Below are 22,223 nucleotides of genomic sequence, written 5' to 3' on the forward strand. Positions count from 1 at the left end.
TTTTTAGGCCCGTGGACTGTGAGAAATAGGAACTGGTTTCATCCCAGTGGCTGTTTTAAGATAACAGTTGAAAGAATCAGGAATCATTAAGGCTGGAAAAACCCTCTAAGATCATTGAGTCCAACCAGCCCTGCCAAGGCCACCACTAACCCGTGTCCCCAGGTGCCACATCCACAGGGCTTTTAAATCCCTCTGGGAATGGGGACTCCACCCCTGCCCTGGGCAGCTGTGCCAGGGCTGGACAGCCCTTTCCGTGAAGGAATTTTCCCTGATATCCAACCTAATACCCAGGAGCTGCAGTCTAAAGCAATAAAGGGGAGAAACTCAGACATTTGGCTAATTTGTGGGTTCTTAATTAAAGAAGGACACAGCGGATGGGGATGGTTATTCAGAACCACAGTTCATTGTAAGAAATACAAAGCACTTCTCACCTGGGCTTCTTCTTGGTATATTGGCATTGTCAGGCTGTGGAGCCCTGTAGTGGCTGGTTTTGGGCAGCAAAATGTGTCCTCCATCAGAAAAAAATTCTAAAACAGCAATAAAACTCATCTAGAAAAAAACAGAAAACAGCTCATGAGCTGTGGGTGCTGATTGCCAGCATAGCTAAGAAAAAAAAATCCCTGTTTGGAGAGAGGGAAGTATGTAAAACATGATTTCTGAACAGGCATTTTAGAGCCTTTCAACGACTAAAATAACTAAAAATTCACTTTGTGTAGCATAGGGTGTAAAGCAGGGCAGGCCTTTCTCTGACTGTGCTCCTGCTCTTTTCCATCTCAGTGGCTTTTTCCAGCTGTGCACATAAAAATACACCTGGATTTGGGTTGATTGAAGTGAAATTTTCAGAACCAGGATGGGTATGGGAGGCAGTGCCTCAGCTTTGGGATTTGAGTTTAGTTTGGGTCCTACAGAACTTGCACATGAAAATTTTCCTCTCTCAGACCTTATTCTGTCCCACTCCACACACCCTCGTTCCCACGGAAAGTGGGGGTTTGATTTGTGTTAAGGTATTATCAGAAATTTGGGCTGTTTCTGTGGTACTCTGGCTTCAGTTTTATAAAATGCTCCATTTCAAGGAATATGAATCCCAGCAAGTGTTTGACAAATTTTCAAGGATGGGAAGGCAGCTTATGCACATCCTTTGATTTTCACAAGCACTGAAGTCAGCAGCTGTCAATGTTCATCCAAAATGTGTCTGCACATCCTCACCCCATACTCTGAACCTTCCTTTCCTGCTGTTCAGAGCGTTTCTCTTAGCTTATCCTTTAATTAATTAATTAATAAATGCTGAAGCTCTGCTGCAGCCTCCCTTCCTTGTGATCTGGGGTATTTTTTTTCAACTCTTTGAACACAAAATTTCCCCTGGAGCTCCGGAGTCTTCCCCTGTGGTTGTGCCTTTCCTGGGGACCACTGGCACTGAGAGTTGTAAAATAAAAAGAGTGGCCAGGAGGATTTGGAGTGGTTCAGCAGACAGGCCTGGGAATTAATGAGGATCTGGCACATGGACTGCAATTAGTCAGCGCGGTCTTAAATTATTCCCGAACGTTTCTGGCAGTCCAGCGAGGAGAACGTTTGTCTTCCAGACACGGCGTGGTGAAATCAATGCCTCCTGCTGGCACGTGGAGGGGGTTTGGTGGCTGGTGGGACAAAAAGCATGTTCTCAACCTTTCTCTCCAAACCAGTGAGGCTCATTTTGAGTGTTTTCTCAACCCCCTGCCCTCTGGGAGCCCAGGGATTGCAGAGCCTGAAGCGGTGAAATGTCCCCCCAGGGTGGCAGGAGAAGGGCTTTGCTTTGTTCTGGTCAGTGACTGGTGGTGTTGGAAGAACCAGGAGGTTGGATGTAGGTAGATAAGTGATCTTGGAGGTATTTTTCCAACCTAAATGATTCTCTGATTCTGTATCTGAAAAAGAAATCTCCCCTAATACCCAATCTAAATCTGCCCTGGCACAACCTGAGGCCATTTCCTCTTGTCCTGTCCCTTGTGACCTGGGAGAATTCGTCTCTTCTTCCAGTTCCCACCTAAGAGCATCTTTGCACCATGTCTGTGCAGTCAGTGCTCTTTAGGTTATGCATTCCCTGGGTAGCTTGTGCCAAGTGGAAAAAATGGCAAATACCCTCTCCCTTCACCCTCAGATGCTCCCGAAATAGTTTAAAGGCTGGTTTGGATTTTGCTGCGTATTTTATTATAATCTAATGCATTAAAAAAACGGGAAAAGGAACACAATCAATATCCATGTTTTTAGGTGCTGGCAGTGCCCCAGCCCACGTGGTCTGTGAGGGAAGATATTTCTTACTCTCCCTCTTAACCTTAGGTTGCTTTGCAACATCGTGTTTCCTTGTGAAACAAGACAACGTTTTAATTGCCAAACAGGAACATCCTGTCAGCAATCTGGTTTCACTTATTTACTTTAGGAGAGTCGAAATAACTTCGCTCAGATTGATTTAGCACTTGTAGGTGCTGAGATTGTTCTGTGCTCTGAGCAGGTGAGCAGACGTTGTGTGTCTGGATTGAACAGACAATCCTGTCTCCCAGGGGATGCCGTGCAGAGCCCAGTGTTCTGCCTGGAGCCTTTAATTATGGTGGGTTTAAACAAGGAAATTAATTTCTCCAGCCACACTTTTTCTCCACAGCTCTGAGCCACTTCATCCTGTAAAATTCTCTGAACTGCTTTGGTGGAAAATGGTGTGAATGAGTCCAGCTGGAGATGAAGCACCACAGAGCCTCTTGCTCAATCCCCTTTCTCTTCCCCCCACACCCCGGTGAAACGGGGAGGAGGATCAAAGTAAAAACTGTAGGTTGAGATAAGAACAGTTTAATAATTGAAAATAAAGTAAAATACAGTAATAATATTGGTAAATAATAATAATGATAATAAAGAGGGGAAAACCAAGAGACTCACAATACACCTGCTGATCGATGCCAGAACCCCCTTCCCAAATCCAGATCAGCCTCTTCCCAGCAATTCCCCCAGTTGATATAGTGGGCAGGATATTCTGTGATGTGGAATATCCCTTTGGCCAGTTTGGGTCACCTGTCCCAGCTCTGCTGACTTCCAGTTTCCTTTGTGCACCTCCTCCCTGGCAGAGCATGAGACAAGAGAAAACCAAAGTCCTTCACTTGGGATAAAAACGATTTAGAAAAAACCAAAATCAAAGCACAGCACTGGGACAGCTGCTGAGAAGGAATTAATTCTTCTCAGCTGAAACCAGGACAATAAGAGGAGTCTGAGGGGAGACCTCACTGCAGTTCCAACTTCCTGGGGAAGGGCAGAGGAGAGGCAGGAACTGAGCTCTGCTCTGGGGGGACCAGGGAGAGCACCCAGGGAATGGCTGGAGCTGTGTCAGGGCAGGGTCAGGTTGGATCTCAGCAAAAGGTTCTTCCCCCAGAGGGTGGTTGGCACTGCCCAGGCTCCCCAGGGCAGTGGGGACAGCCCCAAGGCTGCCAGAACTCCAGGAGGGTTTGGCCAACGCTCTGAGGGACAGGGGGGGATTGTTGGGGTGTCCTGGGCACGACCAGGAGTTGGACTTGATGATCCTTGTGGGTCCCTCCCAACTCAGCATATCCTGTGATTCTGTGAATGCAGCAGGTGCTTTACCAACAAACGTAAGGAAACGAGTGTCCTTGTCACCTTTTGAGATGAAAAGATTAAACATCATCTCCAAGCCCTCCTTTCCCCGCCGGCGTGCCCGGTGACGTCCCCTCTCCGTGTCTCTCCCCCCGCAGTGCGGTTCGCGCCCTACAGGCCCCCCGACATCTCCCTGAAGCCGCTGCTCTTCGAGGTGCCCAGCATCACCACCGAGTCCGTGTTCGTGGGCCGCGACTGGGTGTTCCACGAGATCGACGCGCAGCTCCAGAGCTCCAACGCCAGCGTCAACCGGGGCGTGGTGATCGTCGGCAACATCGGCTTCGGCAAGACCGCCATCATCTCCAGGCTGGTGGCGCTCAGCTGCCACGGCACCCGCATGAGACAGATCGCCTCGGACAGCCCCCACGCCTCCCCCAAGCGTGAGTGCAGAGCACGGGGGGGTGAACAACTCAGGGACCTTTTAGGAGGGTTTTGTTTGGAATAATCCCATTTTTCTCTTCAGGACCCGGAAATCAGCTTGGTGCTTGTTGCCAAGCAGAGGAAGGACCTGTCAGCAGTATGTCGTGGAGTGGTTTGGGTTGGGAGGGACCTTTGGGCGTCATCCAGTTCCAACCTCCAGCCACAGGCAGGGACACCTTCCACTAGCCCAGGTTGCTGCAAGCTCCATCCAACCTGGCCTTGGAAACTTCCAGGGATGGGGCAGCCACAGCTTCTCTGGGAATTCCATTCCAGCCCCTCACCACCCTCACAGGGAATAAATTCTTCCCAGTATCCAAACCTACCCTCCTCCAGCTCGAGGCCATTCCCCCATGTCCTGCCCCTCCATGTCTTTGGGAAAGGTCCCTCTCCTGGTCTCTTGTAGCCCCTTTAGGTTCTGCTAAATGGGGCTTTTATACTGCTCCTGTTCCAAAGGTGCTTTTTGAGGAATCAGAATAGTCTGTCTGTGGTTTCTCTGGCTTAGAAACATCACAGACTTTCTCTGATTGGGAAGAGTCCAGTTTTAGAATTACAGAAGCACAGACTGGCTTGGGTTGGAAGGGACCTTTAAAGGTCATCCAGTCTAGTCCCCCTGCTCATACCATCTCCAGGGAGATGAGGCACCCAGTGTTCTCTGATTATAAATCCATGGCAGTGCATTCTCCTTCCAGCATGGATTGTCTCAGTTTATTGTGGTATAAATGTTCAGGGTGGGTCACAAGCCCATGTAGGCTCAGCAGCAGGTTTGCTCTCCCTCCTGTGGTCCCATCCAGTTCCCATCACTCTGTGCTGGCAGGTTTGCAGGTGGGGCCGACAACATTTTAAAATCACTCAGCTCTCAGTAAGTGAGTAAGACAGGACTAAAAATACTGGGTGAGGTACCTGGAGTTATCTTGGAGGATGTAGGTCACTGTACCTCAGAGAAGCTGCAGTTAAATCTGTTTACTGGAGTGCAGGGCTCTTGCCCTGTCAGAAGAGCTGAAATGTCACCGGGGGTTGGCATGTTCAGTAGTGTCACTTGTCAGAGCTAAATGAACAATGTGGAGTGAAAGGCAGGGCTTGTTTCTATATTTTAACTGCAGCTCTGCAGTGCACCAACTGTGTGTGTGTGTCCCCAGTCTGCTGAGGGGGATTGTGGAGATTAAAGAGACCACTGTGCTTAACTCTTTCTGGACTAAAAGCTGGGTTTCTCCCATGAGAAGGTGCCCTGCACCCTTCATGCATGAAGAATGAAGATCCTAACACAGTCTGGTGTGTCCATGAAGTTGAAAGCTGAATGATTCCTCAGTGTTAGTTATTGGGATGGAAACCTTCAGAATCAGTATTTAATTTGACTTTTTTTCCTTAAGAGATCACAAGTCCTAGTTTAGCTGTAGAAGATGATAATTATTCTGTGAGATCTTTGTGGGTCCCTTCCAACTGAGGATATTCTGTGATTCATCTCTGATTCTATGATAAGTTTCTTTGTTGTTTCTTTTTCCACATGCTGAAAAAAAATCTATTATGCTTAGTGAAATCTGTGTTTAATAATAAGTGCTAATCAGGTGGTCTGACTCTGCTACAGCAGTTGTGCAATCAGCATTAGTAAAGTGGCTTCAATACAGCCTCATCCTTCTAATTCCTGTCTCAGAAAATTAATACAGGTGACAGTGGTGTTACAGGCTCAGAATCAAGGATGTGCCTCATCCTAATGCCCAGGGTTTAATTATGGAGGCAGCATCCTCCTCCTCTGTTGTTTGCCATTAAATGGGTCATTGTTTGCATGATGATTTCCAGTCAAGCTCAGGGATGCACTGCAGCAATCCAGGCAGGAGAACCCTGTGCCAGCACAGGCTGCACTTCAGGGTGGTGTTGTTCTTAAAACATTCCTAAAATAACCAGTAATTAGACATCAGCAAGTGCTGCATGTCTTGGTGTCATTCAAAAATCCTCTGTGTGGGTTCCTGGGAGTGAAGATCAGTGTGGTTTGAGAATGTTATCCACAAAGGCCAGGTGGATGAGCTGTGGTAGCAATCTGCTGGTAAAGCCAGTTTGTGCTTGCCAGGCAAAAGAAGCAGCTGAAGTGCAATAGAACACAGTTAAACTTGCCAGAGATGATTCCAGGATAATTTATTATTTGCTTGCAAGCCTTTTCCAGATCCTGGTGCTGCTCCTTCTCCTCTCCCCCTGATTACATTAATGGGCTTCAGATGGCTGTGTTAGCTGGGGCTCTCCGTTTATTTATGTTAGAAAATAGGCTCATAATTCAGAAAAATTGGCTGTCTGTGCTGAAGGAGGACTTGGAACCAAATTAACCAGCAATTGCTCATAACGAGGTCTGTTGGCAGAAGCGCAGAGCAGGAGAGCTCTGCACTCAGATCCACCAAACCTGAAGGCAGAGCCTTCCAGAGTGCCCAGTTCACTCCATTATTGTCATTACTTTAAAGCCAATGAAATTACAGTGGAGAAGGTGAATAATCCTAGAATATGCTCAGTTGGAAGGGACCCATCAGGATTATCCAGTCCCAACTCCTGGCCCTGCACAGGACACCCCAAAAATCCCACCATGGGCCTGAGGGCATTGTCCAAACACTCCTTGAACTTAGACAGCCTCCAAGCTGTATCTTAAAGGTCCTTCCCAAAAGTGCTGCTCCAAAAAACAGTTTCTTGGGGAGCCTCCGGCCTGGAAATCCCTGAAATCCTAACCCAGAGTATTTGTGGGAATTATTTTAACTGCCGTGCTTAGGAGCTGCCTGGTCTGTAATAAAGCTGTCAGTGCTTGGCCTGTGGCAATTCCTAACCTCTTTTTTCCTTGGGCAGATGTGGATGCCAACCGGGAACTGCCCCTGACCCAGCCACCTTCTGCTCACCCGTCCATCACCAGCGGGAGCTGCCCGGGCACCCCTGAGATGCGCCGGCGCCAGGAGGAGGCCATGAGGAGATTGGCCTCACAGGTATGGAAAACATCCCTCTCTGGGCTCTCTGGGGCCTTGGGAAAACGTCAGTTGGAGTGGAAGTCCTGTGACTCACGTCACTCTGCACGCTGGAAAACACGCGCGCTCAAACGGCTCCCGGGGAGCCTCCAGAGAGAACCTCTGGGAGGAGTTTTATTGCCCAGGAAAGTTGTTTTCTCTGAAGTGAAATTCAAGTTCAGGCTACATCAAATACACACTCCCCTGCTACTCTGAGGGTTTGTCTTTCCCAGCCATCCTGCTATCTCCTTACAAATGTTAGGATGTGACACGGTTATTACCAGAATAATTGTGGTTTTTCTTTAGCAGTGAGAACAAAACTGCACAGAGCTTGAACAGTGTTTTGTTGGAAAGGGTAGGGTGGGGGGAGGCCCAGGCTGAGTGTTGCTGCTGTGTGTGCACTTGGGTATTTTTTGGGAAATCCTCCCAAGCAGCTCAGAGCCCTTGGAGCAATACACAACTCACTTGCTGCTCTGGCAGGAGTGGATTGTATGGAACATATGGAACACTGTCACTTGTGTACGTGAGATTTACAGCTTGAGTTTTATTGTATTACTGAGGTTTAACCCTAATTCTGTGGTGGTGGGAAGGTGCCATTCTATTCCTTTGAAATCCGAGGAGTTTGCTCACTCTCCTCCTACCCCTTTGGGGGGGATGGGAGCAGTTAATGCTTTCCTCTGCCTGCTCCTGCTTTGGAGAGGAAAATAACAAGCAAAAGTCTTTGTTCTAAATTATTACCAGGACGTGTTTTGCTTGGCTTTTTGTGCCAGATACTGTCTTGTCCTGTCTGCTTTCGTGCTGACCCAGATGGCCAGGCAGGGAGAGTGTGGTGGCTGCATAAATAAATATTAAGGCTTGATCCTCTCCTCTTCCACGTGGAGTTCTTGAAAGGAATGCGATGCCCAGGTCTGGTTTTGTTCAGAACACATTAGTCATCGTATTCCTTGCAAATCTGAAGCATTGCAGACTCCCAGAAAGGGCAGTAAAATGTGCTGTCTCTGCTTAAAATACCTCATCTATCTCAGCTTTCTTCTCCTGAGTGCTTAAGTCATCCTGCTGGGTACGTAACTGAGAAATGGATGCAGTTTTAGCTTCAGTTTCCTCCTGGAAAAGGTAAGGGAGATGGCTCTTTCAAACATTCTGTCACATCCACGGCATAGATCACTCACTGAAGCTTTTTGGCATCTCTCATCACCGGAGAAAAGAGCAAGAAACAATCCTTACAGCCAACATTAAACCAGAAATAGGTTGTTTTACCTTGGCTGCAGACTCCTTTAGGAAAGGGTTTTAAAGCCCTGCTCATCCCTCGGCCAGAATTTTTTTTTCAGAATAAATCCTGTGTGTTGGTGACAGAACACAACAGCTGAGGGTGGGAGATGTCCTGCCCCTCGTGCCTGCAGCAGGATTACACCCTGGGAGTAAGATTGTTCATCTCCCAGGAAATCTCCTCTGCTATAAGTGTAGATTCCAGAAATAACTGTCACCGGCTCCCAGACATGAGGCCTTGATGAGGGGATCAGTGCCAAGGCTGATGAGTTGACCTTAGAGCTCTTGGAATCCCTTCTTCTGCTCAAATTGCTGACACAGCACGTGGAACTTCCGAAAATTCCATCGTGTTCAGCAAACAATTCCCGGGATGAGTCAGAGCGGCGGCGCTTGATTCAGCATTCGGAGACCTTGGGCCGATTCCCAGCGCTGCTGTTAGCCTTGCTGGGATCCTTGGAGACCAGCATCTCCTCTGCCTGCCTCCCTTTCCCTGGCTGTTAAAGGCAAAGTGATCTCTGAAGATCTTTGGATGCCTGGTGCTGGAGGGAACACGGAACCGGGTGACAGTGGTTGATTATTTGGGAAGAGCAGGTGACTTCTTGCAGCACGTGCTGGCTGAAGACATGCACTGTAATAAAGCACGTGGTTAAACCCCCAATCAAAGCTTCATTTCCTGTCACAAAGGGAAATAATTCTGAAAGTGCAAGAATTATTTTTTTTTTGGTCAATTTTTTATTCTGTTTTCTTTGACAACAATTTGGTTTTATTGCTTCAGAGCCTTTTCCAGAAGGGCCGTGCGGCACGCTCCAGACCATGAGTTTGATGGATTACCAAGCCTCAGGAAGAAAAATAAAGGCAAATAAAATGGTTAAGGATGTTTGTCAGATTGATAGCTGGGAGTTGTGTGCACAGTGCACTCGTAGTAACCTCCTGAGTAGCACAACTCGGCATCACCACCGAGGAATCCTTGCTGTCAGCAGTGGATAAATTGATTTGCTTGGAAGGAGCCGTGCCGTGTGATGTCCTCCTGGATAAAACAAACACTCCCTGTTCCTCCCCAGCTGTGGGGCTTGAAGCCTCTGAGTGACACTGGGGGGAAAAAGGATTACTGACCTGGCAACAGAATTGAAAATCCATTAAAATAACAGCGTGGAGCCCTTTGTTCTGCCTGCAATCAGCTCGTTCAGAAAGCCCATCACACGTGTCTGACTCGCCTTTGAGAGACCAGGACAATTCTGAGGCTTTGAAGATGCTGAACCCTCACCAGAGCAAAACCACTGAATGGCTGGGAGACAACAGTAAAAACAGTTAAACTAATTTAGCTGCTTAAACTGAGTGTCTCGTGCCACATTCTCCAGCAAGGGACAGTTTAGGAAAACCTTTATGTACATAAGCTAAAGGCTATCCAAAATAATAAAGAAAAGAAGGGGAAAAAAGGAGTGGAATGTCCTTGGATGCAGGAGGAAGGGAGAGAAGAGCAGCACATTGCTGTGTCAGTAGCTGTGGAACAAAGAAAGAATTGTTGATGGCCTCCTTAAACAGCTTCTGTTCAGCTGGCTGAAGGAAAAAGAGCCCAAAGAAGTGAAGGACCCGTTGGTCAGTCTGGTTGGAAAAGCATTTCTTGGACATGTGTGTTTTATAGTTGTATTGAGACTAGGAGTCAGAATTGAAGTAGGGAAGGAAGTGTTGGCAGTGATGGACAACCACAATTTTCAGGAATATTTTTGGAGGCAGATGAGCCATCTGTGAGGAGCTGGATGAAGCTGTGTGCAGATGTTCCAGCTCTGTGAGCGCTGAGCAGAGCGGGATGTTCTCAGGTTGGGCCGAGGTTGCCGTGCTGGAGAAATGCAGATCGTTACGAAAGCAGATTAATAATATACAAACAGTCTTAGGTAATGCTTGGCTCAGGCTCCAGAATGCTGGTGGGAAGCTCGGCGTCCTCTCACCCACTCCCTTCCCTCTGAAAATGTCACTTATCCCAAAAATTCAGAAGTTGTGTGTCTGTGATGACAGAAATGAAAGGTGAACAGTTGCTTCTCCTCCTCTGGATTTTTCAGGGTTGTACTTTTCTGCCTGGTTTTCGTGCAGTGAGTTCTTGGGGGCAAAGGTTGCATTTGTCTCTTAATGTCAGAGATGAACAAATCATTAATTTTAGAAATAAGTAACTGCAGATGACCAAGCAGCAGCTCCACTCAGTCCTGCCGTGCTGGAAAAGAGCACTGTTGTGTTGTAGTCTCAGGGGGCAGTTTGAAGTCATCCATGACTAAAAAAGAGAGATTTAGATTAGGTATTGGGAAGAAATCCTTCCATGGGAGGGTGGGGAGGCCCTGGCACAGGTTGCCCAGAGAAGCTGTGGCTGCCCCTGGATCCCTGGAAGTGTCCAAGGCCAGGTTGGATGGGGCTTGGAGCAACCTGGGCTAGTGGAAGGTGTCCCTGCCCATGGCAGGGGGTGGCACTGGATGGGCTTTGAGGTCCCTTCCAACCCGAACCAGTCTGGGATTCTGTGATTTCTAGTTCAGTCTTCATCAGCAAACTAATGGAGAAGAAAACTGCTTAGAAATGAGGCAATTTACAAAACCAGGTGTGATTTTTGGCTTTAAAAACCATGCCACGAAAACTGTATCCACCTGCAGTAGGAGTTATCTGATGTTGTCCTCACCAGTGGGTCCTAGGGGAGAAAAACATCAAAACCAGAGGGCAGAGTTCCCTCCCAGAGCCTGGTGATCAGCTGGTGAAGTTCCTCATGTCTCCATCCCTCTCTTTGGCCAGAAGTGGAACCTTTTGCCACCAACCACAGTAATGAGGAGTTGGATACCTATCAGGGTTTTCAGTAGCTTTTCCTGAAATAATGAGGGAAAACAAGGAGTTTTAAACGGAGACTGCTCTGTTTGCAATCATTTATTTTCCCAACAGCCCATCTTCTGCAGATTTTGAAAGTGGGGTGATCTTACCTGTGGAGATTAGTGGAGAAAATAGTGGAAGTACAACACTGCCTTTGTATAATTCACCTGAAGTATCACCCCAGTCTGCTCTGGCCATCCTGTTTCAGCTCTTAATGCTCGTTTTGGATATGGTTTGAGTTGGAAGGGGCCTTAAAGATCTTCTAGTAATGATCAGTTTAGAGAGATGGTATTTCTAAAAGGGAAAATTCCAAGTCTTGCTGTCACCCCAGGGTCAGCTCAAGGTTGGGCTTGGCATCTTGTTCAGGGCTGGCATTTAGACAGGGATAAGGCAACGTGCCAGGAAACTTGAGGCATCGGGATGTAAATGCCTTGCCTCCCATTTCCTTGCAAGGAAAGTATTAAATATGTGGCCACATTAATAGCTGCTTAGTAGAGCTCTGTGAATTAATTTCCTAATTTTAAAGGTAACATTAATCCTCTTGTTGGGAACTGAGCTGGCACAATCCTCTTTTTCCCCTTCACTCCTTGGCTTCTCCTACCTCTGAGCAGGAGCTGAGGCAGTGCCTGCTGATGGGCATCCCACCAGTTGTGGGGATGTGGATCAGCCCCAGCAGTCAGCTGTGGACTTGGGAGCAGTCCTTTCTGGGGAGTTATCTGTACCTTTTCCTCCATCCCATCTTGGGAGGGACTTCTACCATAACATGGAGCTGAGAGATTTTCAGGGCAGGAGGACAAAAGCAGTTGTCTCATGGGAAACTCTCAGAAATCATGAATAAAACTGCTCACATTGCAACACCCAGCTCAACACCTGCAGATAAAACAGAAGCATTTCTGGCAAAACCGTGTGGTTGGTCTTTTGTGGCAAAATCTCTGTGTGTGTTATGGTAATAAGTTTGCAGGGTTGCTGAGTTTATGCCAGGTCTGCCCTCGACACTGAGCAGGCTGCCAGGTTTCCTGCAGTGCCAATGGGTCAAGCTGGACATGGCTCCTTCAGTGCCATAGGTGGGTACCAGCTTTTCCTGGTGAGCTCCCCATGTTGCAGCTGGATGTGGAGCTTTGTGTGACCAAAAACCCGTCTCCTGCTGCTCAGTGTGACCAAAAACCCATCTACTGCTGTTTCAGTGCTTCTAAACATATGGCCTGACACCACAGAATCACTGTGAGGTGAAAGCAGAAAAGAAAAGGTTGTGAATACAAACATGGAAGTTTCTAAACCAAAGGCAGCACTCCAGAGCTCTCCCTTGTTGTACTGTGTTTTTTCAACCTTTTTACTGCTTAATCTTTTATCTATTAAAATTCTTCTGATTTCACTTCTTCTGGCCAGAGAACCATCACCAGGTCACCACGTGGCTGTCCTGCAGTGCCACCTTTCTGTCTCCAAGTGATCCTGGGCAATGTGTGACTTGGGCTGCAGTGTGACCTTGGAATTACAGAATTGTTTAGGTTGGAAAAGACCCTTAAGATCATCAAGTTCAACCATTCCCCCAGCATTGCCAAGGCCACCACTAACCTATGTCCCAAAGTGCCACATCCACGCAGCCTTTAAATCCCTCCAGGGATAGGGACTTAACCTTGCTTGTCCAGAGCTGGTCCTTCACCTCAGAGAGATGAGGATGAGAGGCTTTCCCACAGCTGCAGGCTGTGCTGAAAAATGCTGACCCACAGAGAGGTGTCCTGGGTGACCTTTGCCTTTCAGCAAGAGGCACCAGCACCATTCAGAGCTCCAATTGCCCGAAGTGAGATGAGTTCAGCTCAAAGGGAGAAGCCTGAACTGTGTCCTCTCCAGTTACAGCCACACTCCCCATTTCCCCTGAAGGTTTATCCTTTACTCACCAAGGGTTTTTAATGGGATTGGCTGCCCAGTTTTAACAAACCCATTGAACAGCTCTGTTCTTTGGCTTTCTGGATGCTGTGTGGTGGCTCGTGGTAGCAGCACTTAAACAAATGGACCTGAAAGCCCAGCTCTGCTGCACTAATGGGTCCTACCCCATGCAGAGCAGCTGGTGGAGGAGCTGCACATCCACTGCATTAGTGCATTTGGCTGATGCTGAGAATGGCTGGTGGCTCCAAAGGCTCTTCTCTCCATCCTCCAAGCCATAACCAGAGCATCACTGTCATTGCTGCAGGCCTATAAAAAGAAAGGGAGTGCTCCTGCCTTAGCTGGAGGTGCAGGGATTCATTCCTGCTGAGCCTCCATGCCCTGCAGCACTGATGAGTTTCCCAGGGCATTTCCCAGCACACTCAGCTATGTAAAAGTAATGAGCATTCCCAATAAACTGGGTCACCACGTGCCACATACTGGGTCACAGTCATGTGCAGTGGATAAAATACAGCAGTGCTGGTGGCTGTTTCCATTATCACAGCCAGGGTTGGGGCTGGCACGTGGCATTGTGGCAGGTCAGAGCATTCACTGCAGTTATTGGAAGCTATTTTGTGTGGGTCAAGAGAAGATAAATCTTGTTAGGTGCAGAAATATGGTTAAAATACAGTGTGGAAGCCCTTTAAGAGCCCTGGAGGGAGGAGGCTGTTGGAGGAGCTCAGGGGTCTGAGGTTGTGCCAAGGGGGGTTGGTAGAACCTTGCAGAAGGAAGCCAAGACAAACCATGGCAGAGGTGTGATGGCAAAGGAATGCTGCCTAAATGGAGGAGATTCTTTTTCACAAATAGTGCTGGAGAACTGCTTAAAATTGGCCTGTCCTAATAATTAAAAATAACTTATTTCCCTTGAGCTGTCTCCAGCCCCTTTGATGTTCCCTCTGTCCTTCAGCCTTTCCCCTGTTACTGTCATCTCCTGCCTCTCCTGCCATGTCATTTCCTCTCCTTCTCTCTTTTGTCTTTTCCTTCTTCACAGTTCACTCCCTTCTCACCCTCTGTACTTTTACAGCTTGTACACATTCTCTTTTGTGCCTTGTTTTCCCCTCTCCTTTGCCCTCTCCAACCTCTTCCTCCTGCTGTGTTCATGCAGCTCTTCTCTTCCACCAGCATTTTCATTATCCTTGGAGCAGCTGTTTTGCTTTTAACATCCTTCTTCCAGCAACTGTTTTCCTAATTCCTGACTCATGTGAGGATATTTCCCTTTTTCCCCTGAGTTCATGGAATCCTTCCCTATCTGTCCAGCTGAGCCCAAGCCAAGTGGAATCAGGAGCTTGCCTTGGAGCTCTGGAGCGTGGTTTGCATGACCATGGGTCAGAAAAGGATTTTGGTGTGGGGAGAAGAGCTGCAGGAAGGTGTGGGACATCTGTGTGTCAGGATGGGACACTGTGGCCAAGTCCTGAATCCAAGAAAGGGGTGGGTGAAGGAGGGAACCTGAATGGAATGAGGGCAGGAAGGGTGGTGACAGCAGGAAGGTGAAGGTTACACGAGGCTGGATGAAATGGGAAGTGGTTGTGGCAGAAAGGGGAGAGTAGGATGGCTGGTGTTGAAAGGGTTGGGAGAAGACAATCCTGAAGAACCTACTGGGTTTAACACCTGGAAGGAATATAAATAACGTCTTAATAATTCTACTTTGGCACTTAAGATGAAATTTGTGTAATCCGAGTAAATGAATGTTTTGGGGCTCCCTGACCCCACTTCAGGGGGGGATGGGGTCGTGTTGGCCATAGTCTGTTTGAGGCAGTGCTCTGCCATCCCCATCTGGTGTTTCTCAAGCCCTGTAACACATAATTAATGTTTAAAAAAAATGAGCTACCAAAAAAACCCATGATAAATGTGCTGCTTTGGTGTGCAGCCAGCTGGACTCTCCACGTCAGTTTAGGGGAGGAGGTGATCACTGGAAGTAAAATACTCATCATACAAGTGTGAATCATTTTGCAGATCCTTTTCAAGCAAGAAAGGAACTGATACAAGTTTGTAACTTTGGGCATTTGATATTTAATATAGGAACCATAACACCTTGGTTTCTCAGCATCCAGTCATTCAGCTTGTCAAAACTGTGTTCTCAGCCCTTAAAAATTACATGAACAGGTACTTTGAACACTCCTCTTGATCTAGGTGTTAGTTTCCCATCCTTTGTAATCCACTTCTTGCTTTAGGGTTGCTTATAGGCCTTGCCTACTTAACGTTCACCATCCAGTGATTTAAATTTAATCAGACTTTAAAGCAAGGAATTTTTCAGCTTCCGACTTTGTAAACATCATTTGACAAACCTGGTAGCTGAAATGAAGGTTTAAAAGTTTTGAAAGTCTTAATTTAGTGTTTACAGTGTTTAGTGCAATGGGATGACAAAGTTCAAATTGAAACTACGGGTAGAAAAATTATGTCTCAAATTGTATCAGACACAAATAAATGTTTGCTGATGGCAACATCCCTACCTTTGGAACCACATGCTGTTCCTTGGTGGTTTCATTTACTGTAATACAGTTTCTAGATAAAATTACATGTTTAATTCAAGGATTTTGTTTATGATAAGGGATGGCTGGAACTTGTTCAAGCAGTTATTTAAGGCAAAGTTATTAGATCTGTTGAAAGTGAAGCTTTTATTGAAGAGAGCACACCTTTTCCAATGAAAAGTTCATTTCCAGGCTATACCAGTTCTTTTTTTTTTGTTCTTTAGATGTACTTTTTGGCTTACCCAGTTAAGCAAAAGGAGGAGAGACCAAAACCACCTCAGAATCATGATTAGCACAGAGAGTGGTTGTTTCAGATGCTAAGTGAGGTCAGGACATGGTCTCCCCTATCTTAGAAGAGAATCCTAAGCAGTGGAGCTGGTAATGCATCCATCCCTCTTCCTGGAACCCAGAGCAATTAATACAGTTAATAATTAATAAGGTGAAATAATAGGAAAGGGACCTTCCCCGGAGCATTAGTGGGAGCATTAAAGGAATTCACCAAATACAGGGGAGAAGGAACAGGGTTTGAACCAGTTCGGGGTGAGACCCATCAACACCAGCCTCCATCCTAGAGGCTTTTCCATTCAGTTCTGACATCAACCCAGTCTCATTCCCAAGGGTAGAACAGGGTTTGAAACCTTGGAAAGTTTTACAGGGTGAGAAAAGAGTTTCCCACCCAACTCTGTGTAAGTGAGGAGCCCAATTCCCAGCCCAGTTCCCAGTGCCAGGCTCCACATGCAGCACCAGCTTTTGGCAGCCTCTCTGTGATTTGAAGATAAAGAAAATGTCACGGGGAATAAATAACATCAAGATGAAGTTCTGGCGCAAGTTGTGTTTCTGAGAACATCATAGTGCCTCTCCTTTGGTTGCTTTCCCAAAATCTTTCTTGTTTAACTGGTTTAGCCTCAGATCCACCCATTAAGCATTGCATTTATCCTGCTGGTTAAGGTTCAGTCAGTACACCAGTAAATCCAGCACAAGGATCACAAATCATGGAATTGTTGAGATTGGAAAAGACCTCTAAGGCAGTCAATTTCAACCATGATTTACATGAAAAGCATTAAATTGATTGGGTTGTCACTGTATGTGTGTCTCAAAATCTGGTGGTGACCCTTGATAAGTATCACGTGTGTCCCTTTTTCCATGACATAACTCTTCAGATTCCTAGAAGAAGTTAATTGGCCTCTCATTGAAAGAGACTTTATTTTTGTGTCTATACACCTATTGTGTAGGAAATCAGAGTAATTTGGTTTCTGTTACTGGAACCTGATATCAAGGAATGGCTGTTAAAAGAACTTTATTCTGTGAAATGCACAAGTTGCAATCCCCAGATAAATAGGATTGTTGAAAAGAAATCACTGCCTTTATTATTACTTTACCCAGTGCTATTCTCTAGGGGAATTAATTATATTTTAACTGGCTGGTAGGAAGAATTCTGTAAGGAATTTGGAGGTATCCATTAAAGCTTAAACACATGTATTAGGATTTGATACTTGAAATAACACCCCAGCTTTCTCATCTCTTCACGTGTCACACCTCGTTTTGACTGGGAAAGGAAATTACTGGTGGTAATTTCAGGTTGAAAATTAAAAGCCAGTGCTGAGCCAGCAGTGTGTGGGGACCCCACAGCCTGATGTTTTCATTCCTTGATACCATCCTTGACCACCCTGGAGCCTGCTGTGGTCCAAGGGCTGGATATTGCAGGTGGAGAGCCAGAAAGCCTCCATCATGTCCAAAGCCTCGGGCATGTTTCATCTGAGCTCCCACAAGTTCCAGAGAGGCCACAGCATCTCCTGTGTGCCGTGTCCTCAGTCATCTCGTCCTTGCCAAGTTCAAAAATGCGATTTATTTGGCAATATTCTGTGCTGCGGTGCTCCAGGGCAGTGGTGCTTTCAGGACAGAACTGCTCCCACCTGCCTCACCAGGATATTTTTGGATAGTCAGTGACATTTGAAAGGAAACCCAAGTGAATGGGGGCTGGAGAAAAGCTTTGTGCCCTGGCAGAGCCTCATCCCAAATGGGATGTGCTCGAGGCTGGAGCCAGCCAGCGAGCAGGAGGAGGTGGAGAGGTGCCAGAGCAGCTTCCCAAGGGATTTACAAGCAGAGAGGGATTTCTGAGGGCCTTTTTTACATTGCAGAAGAAAACAGGAAAGTTGGCAGCTTGGCCTGAGACAATATCACTGGTTTTCTGCTTATTTTAATAAGTGGGCAGAATGTAGGGGGTTCTAGCAGAGTTTGATGAGCTGGAAAAGTCAGGGAAAAGCTAGAAAAAGAGGAAATTTTCCTTTTTTTTTTTTTTAATTGAATTGATTTTTTTTGAATGAAGAGCAGGATCGCAGTGGATGAGTAATGTACAGTGAGCCTGACATTCCCCCCCCAACCCCTGGATCACGGGAATCTGTCCTTCCCAGACGCTGCCTCGCTGTGATGGACTCAGTGAGTGCTCTCAGAGAGCTTGGCACGTGAAAAACAGCAAATAAAAAATAAGTTCAGGGAAACAATCACAAGTTATTAGTGGCACCGAGTCCTTAAACAGAGCTTGGAGCACAATCCAAGCTCCGCGCGGCACTTCGGAGCTGTCAACTGCTGTCACCGTCCATCTCCACGAGCAGCCACAGCTTAATTTCATTTACTCCTCAAGTGGCAGGCCCAGTCATTTCTCAGGATCAGCGCCTGTTTTTCCCCGACTGATTCGTCTGGATCCTTGTCACGGGTCGTTAACACTCCCTGCTCCTAAAGACTCCACCTGCCAGGGCGGATCAGCCTCCCCGAGGGGGAAGCGCTGCCACCGCTGCCACAGCTCTGGCCAAGACACCGTTTGTTTGTTCTTTCCTACCAAGACACAATTTGTTTGTTCTTTTCTCGCTGCAGGTCGTGGCCTATCACTACTGCCAGGCCGACAACGCCTACACCTGCCTGGTGCCCGAGTTCGTGCACAACGTGGCCGCCCTGCTGTGCCGCTCCCCGCAGTTCGTGGCCTACCGGGAGCAGCTGCTGCGCGAGCCCCACCTGCAGAGCCTGCTCAGCCTGCGCTCCTGCGTCCAGGACCCCATGGCCTCCTTCCGCAGGGGCGTCCTGGAGCCCCTGGAGAACCTGCACAAAGGTATGGTGGTGGTGGTGGTGGTGATGGGGGTGTTGATCGCCCCAAGCTCCCACAGGCCTTTTGTTTTCGTGTCGTTCTGAAGCGCCGTGGGGTCGCGTCAGGGTGTTGAAATGAAGGGGTGGATTGATCCCGCTGCGACGCTCTGAGAGCTGCAGGGAGGAGGTGGGATCTGAAGAACTGTAGAATTTTGGTTGGAAGCAACATTAAAGACCACCTCGTTGCACCCCCGTGCCACGGGCAGGGACACCTTCCCCTATCCCAGGTTGCTCCAAGCCCCGTCCAGCCTGGCCTTGGGCACTCGCAGGGATGGGGCAGCCACAACTTCTCTGGGCAACCTGTGCCAGGGCCTCTCCACCATCACAGGGAAATATTTCTTCTTAATATCCCATCTAACCCTGCCCTGGGACAGTGGGAAGCCATATTTCCCCTTTGTCCTGTCCCTCCAGGCCCTTGTCTAAAGTCCCTGTCCGGCTCTCTTAGGTACTGAAAGGCTGCTACAAGGTCACCCCAGAGCCCAGAACTAAACCCTAACCCAGAGCCCAGTGGTCCCTTCCAACCTGACCCATTCATTCTGTGTGATTCTGTGATTGTGCTTGATGAGAAGCCAGAGGTTAACCAGCCCTCTTCTCCTCACATGCAAGCCTGTTGAAGAAACACTTGCCTTTCCCTTTTCTTGCCTCCTTCCATGTCCCAAACCTACCCTCACGGTTCTGAAGGTGAAAACAAGCAACAATTTCCATGCACGGTGGTGGTTACGGCAACATGTTCTGATTTAGTTGTGTAGGGGTGACTTTTTTCCCTTTCCCTGCCACTCTTCAGAGAATTTGAAGCTTTCACCAAAGGACTGATACCATAAAAGTCGATAGACACCCTCTGTAAAGCTTCTAGGGGAACTGGTGACAAGCCTTATACTGATTACAGAGCTTTTTCTAATGCAGCATTGATTTTGTCTTCTTTTCTTTCTTCCCTCTGCAAGTTATAAGTAATTCATTGTGACAATTGCTAAATGTAAGATCTTTGCTGGTTGCCATGAAAACTGTCAGAGCATTGCAGAGTTCAGGACTCTGTTGTCCTGCAGAATGATGTTTATCACCGTGGCTGTGCTGCATCTTGGCCGCAAAAATACTTCATAATAATTTTGTTACCACCCTCCGCTCCGCAGTGGAGGATCCAACATGGAATTAGATGCAGCTTCTACCAGATTCAAAGCCCTGATGTTCAAATCAGCTCCTCAAAACTGTGTCCAAGCTCCGAGCAGCAGCAGCTGGGTCTAACCCACCTGGTTGCAGCAGGCACAAAGCACACGTAGAGCCCGCACAGCACGACAGCACTTGGTTTTCTTGGCACTGGAGAAATGTCACTGTGGGAGAAGCGTGGCTGCTCTTTCCTACCAACACTCCTGGCAAAAAAGAACAAAGAAAAAAGAGATACATTTAAGGAACCGCTGCTCTAAAGGAAAATAATTCCTGGTTGTTACAGTAGCTCCTTGGGAGGTACTTGAATTCCAGCCCTTGAATTCAGAGCTTTGCAGAGGATGCTTTTTTTTTTTTTTTTTTGCCAGACAGGTTGACCCCCATCTGGTCCTAAATTCTGAAAAATTTCATATAAAACCTTATTTTCTTTCCTCTTGGGCTCTGCACTCAACACAGCTCCAGTGGAGCAGGACTCTCATCTGTCAACCTTGCTGGTCCAGAGTGCTGGCAAGTTCATTTGCACCAAGTGTTCTCCAGCAAGATGAATGGTGTCTGGAAATTGGTTTAAAGATATATAACATTTAAGACTCTGTAAATATATCAGCAGGTCTTTTACAAGGTGCTGTTGAAGCTTTAATGCTACTGGGACGAAATTATTGTGCAGCTGTTAATGGTGAGCGTCACTGAGAAAGATTCATGTTTCTCAAATATATATGTAAATATATATTTTTAATGACAAGGAAGCTAAATAATACATAGGAGAACAAAGTTCTGATTCTTCCCCCACTCCCTGCTTTCTCTTCTCTCCCTCAGGCTTTATGAGGAACATGAGATGTGGGTATAAAACTCAGGCACTGCATTCACTCCGAGATTTCAGAGAGGCATAAAGCGAATTTTCTAGTGTACCCAAAAATCTTGCTGAGAAGTTAACTGAGAAAGCATCTAGGGTCGTTTTAATGCAAAATATGTGTTCTTCATAGGGATATTTACAGTATATTAGGAAATAAGTGCAGCTTGTTGACGTAAGGCAGGGACAGCAGCACCGAAGGCGAGGTGTTTGCGCACGTCTGTTCTCCTGGAACACCCCAGGGGCCACGGGCTCCGTCATCGATGAACACTCTGTGCTGGGCTTTCACAGCAAATTTTCTGATGCAATTGAAAGCCAAAGAGAAAAACTCACCTGCTGTTGGGAATACTGAGCTCTGTGACAGCAGGATTTATCCATTGCCACCTGGTTTCAAGTTTATTAGGCAAGGTTACCTTGGAGAAGATGCCACCTGAGCTTAAGATACAAGTCCAGAAGTATCTGTATCATCAGTTGTAAGGCCAGGCCCAGCTCTCAGTGTCTGACTTGGAAACACTGACTGCACTCTTTGCACCACCCGGGTTACTGTATCCTCCAGCAGCCAAAAAATCCTGTTTAAAACGTCCACAATTTGCTTTTTGTAGGATTTTCAAGGCCATATTGGACCTGGTGTGGTGTTAGGTGTCCCTGCCCACGGCAGGGGGTGGAACAAGATGACCTGGAAAGGTCCCTTCCAATATGCAATTAATGCATTGTGAAAAATGTACTGCTGTTGTGATTTTTTTTCTTCTTCAGCAATATCTGGTGATGCTTTAAAACGCTGTGGTGACTTAGCAGTACATTATGGTCATGTGTCTGTGGCCTTTCCAATAAATGCCTTTTTTCTTTCTTTCAGAGAGGAAGATCCCAGATGAAGATTTCATTATACTAATTGATGGTTTAAACGAGGCTGAATTTCACAAGCCAGATTATGGAGACACCATAGTATCATTCCTGAGCAAAATGATTGGAAAATTTCCTTCCTGGCTGAAGCTGATAGTGACAGTCAGGACAAGTCTACAGGTACGATGAGACCCAAAATAGTGAGAAATTGTGTCATTGTCATGATGGGCTTAGTTAAAGATGGATGTCTGGATTTGCTCAAGACCCTTGATTTCACTTTATCCTTTTGGCTTTTTAATTTTTGAATTTATATCCATGTCCCCAGACTCATTCTGCAGCTTTGGATGGATCTAATCCAGCATTGCTTTTTCACGTCAATAAATGTTCATCAGCAAATGGTTGAGATCATTTTGTGACACAGCTCACATGCCAACAGGCTCTAACTCACTGAACCATTAGGAGGGCAGGGCCTGATGTCTGTCAGCTTGTGCAGCTCGAGAACATCCTCTGTTCCATGTGGAAGAGCAGAGGAATTCAGATTTCATACCCTGAGTGTGATCATTTCAGTCTGGAGGAGTCAGTGCAGGCCAAGACATTATTCAGCTCAGAAGGACTGTGGTGAGCAGGTGCTGAAGCTCTAAGCTGAGTGTTGTTTGGGTTATTCTTCAGTGGTTTTGTTTTAGTTTGCAGCTGGGCAGGTTTTTACCTTCAGCCTGTTCATCGTGACTCTTT

General features: G+C 46.9%; 1 protein-coding gene across 7 annotated transcripts in view; it reads left to right on the forward strand.

Moving 5' to 3' along the window:
- The window catches only part of TANC2 (tetratricopeptide repeat, ankyrin repeat and coiled-coil containing 2), a 228,425-nt gene that overhangs the window by 160,066 nt on the left and 46,136 nt on the right, over nucleotides 1-22,223 (forward strand). For all 7 annotated transcript variants that reach the window (XM_027664736.1, XM_027664738.1, XM_027664737.1 and 4 more), the window contains 4 exons: nucleotides 3,723-4,004; nucleotides 6,862-6,995; nucleotides 18,380-18,611; nucleotides 21,505-21,671. In XM_027664736.1, coding sequence (XP_027520537.1) covers nucleotides 3,723-4,004; nucleotides 6,862-6,995; nucleotides 18,380-18,611; nucleotides 21,505-21,671 — 815 coding nt within the window. The remainder of the gene's footprint in view (nucleotides 1-3,722; nucleotides 4,005-6,861; nucleotides 6,996-18,379; nucleotides 18,612-21,504; nucleotides 21,672-22,223) is intronic.

The sequence above is a fragment of the Corapipo altera genome, unplaced genomic scaffold (assembly GCF_003945725.1).
Source record: "Corapipo altera isolate COAL_440 unplaced genomic scaffold, ASM394572v1 142, whole genome shotgun sequence".
Lineage (NCBI taxonomy): Eukaryota > Metazoa > Chordata > Aves > Passeriformes > Pipridae > Corapipo > Corapipo altera.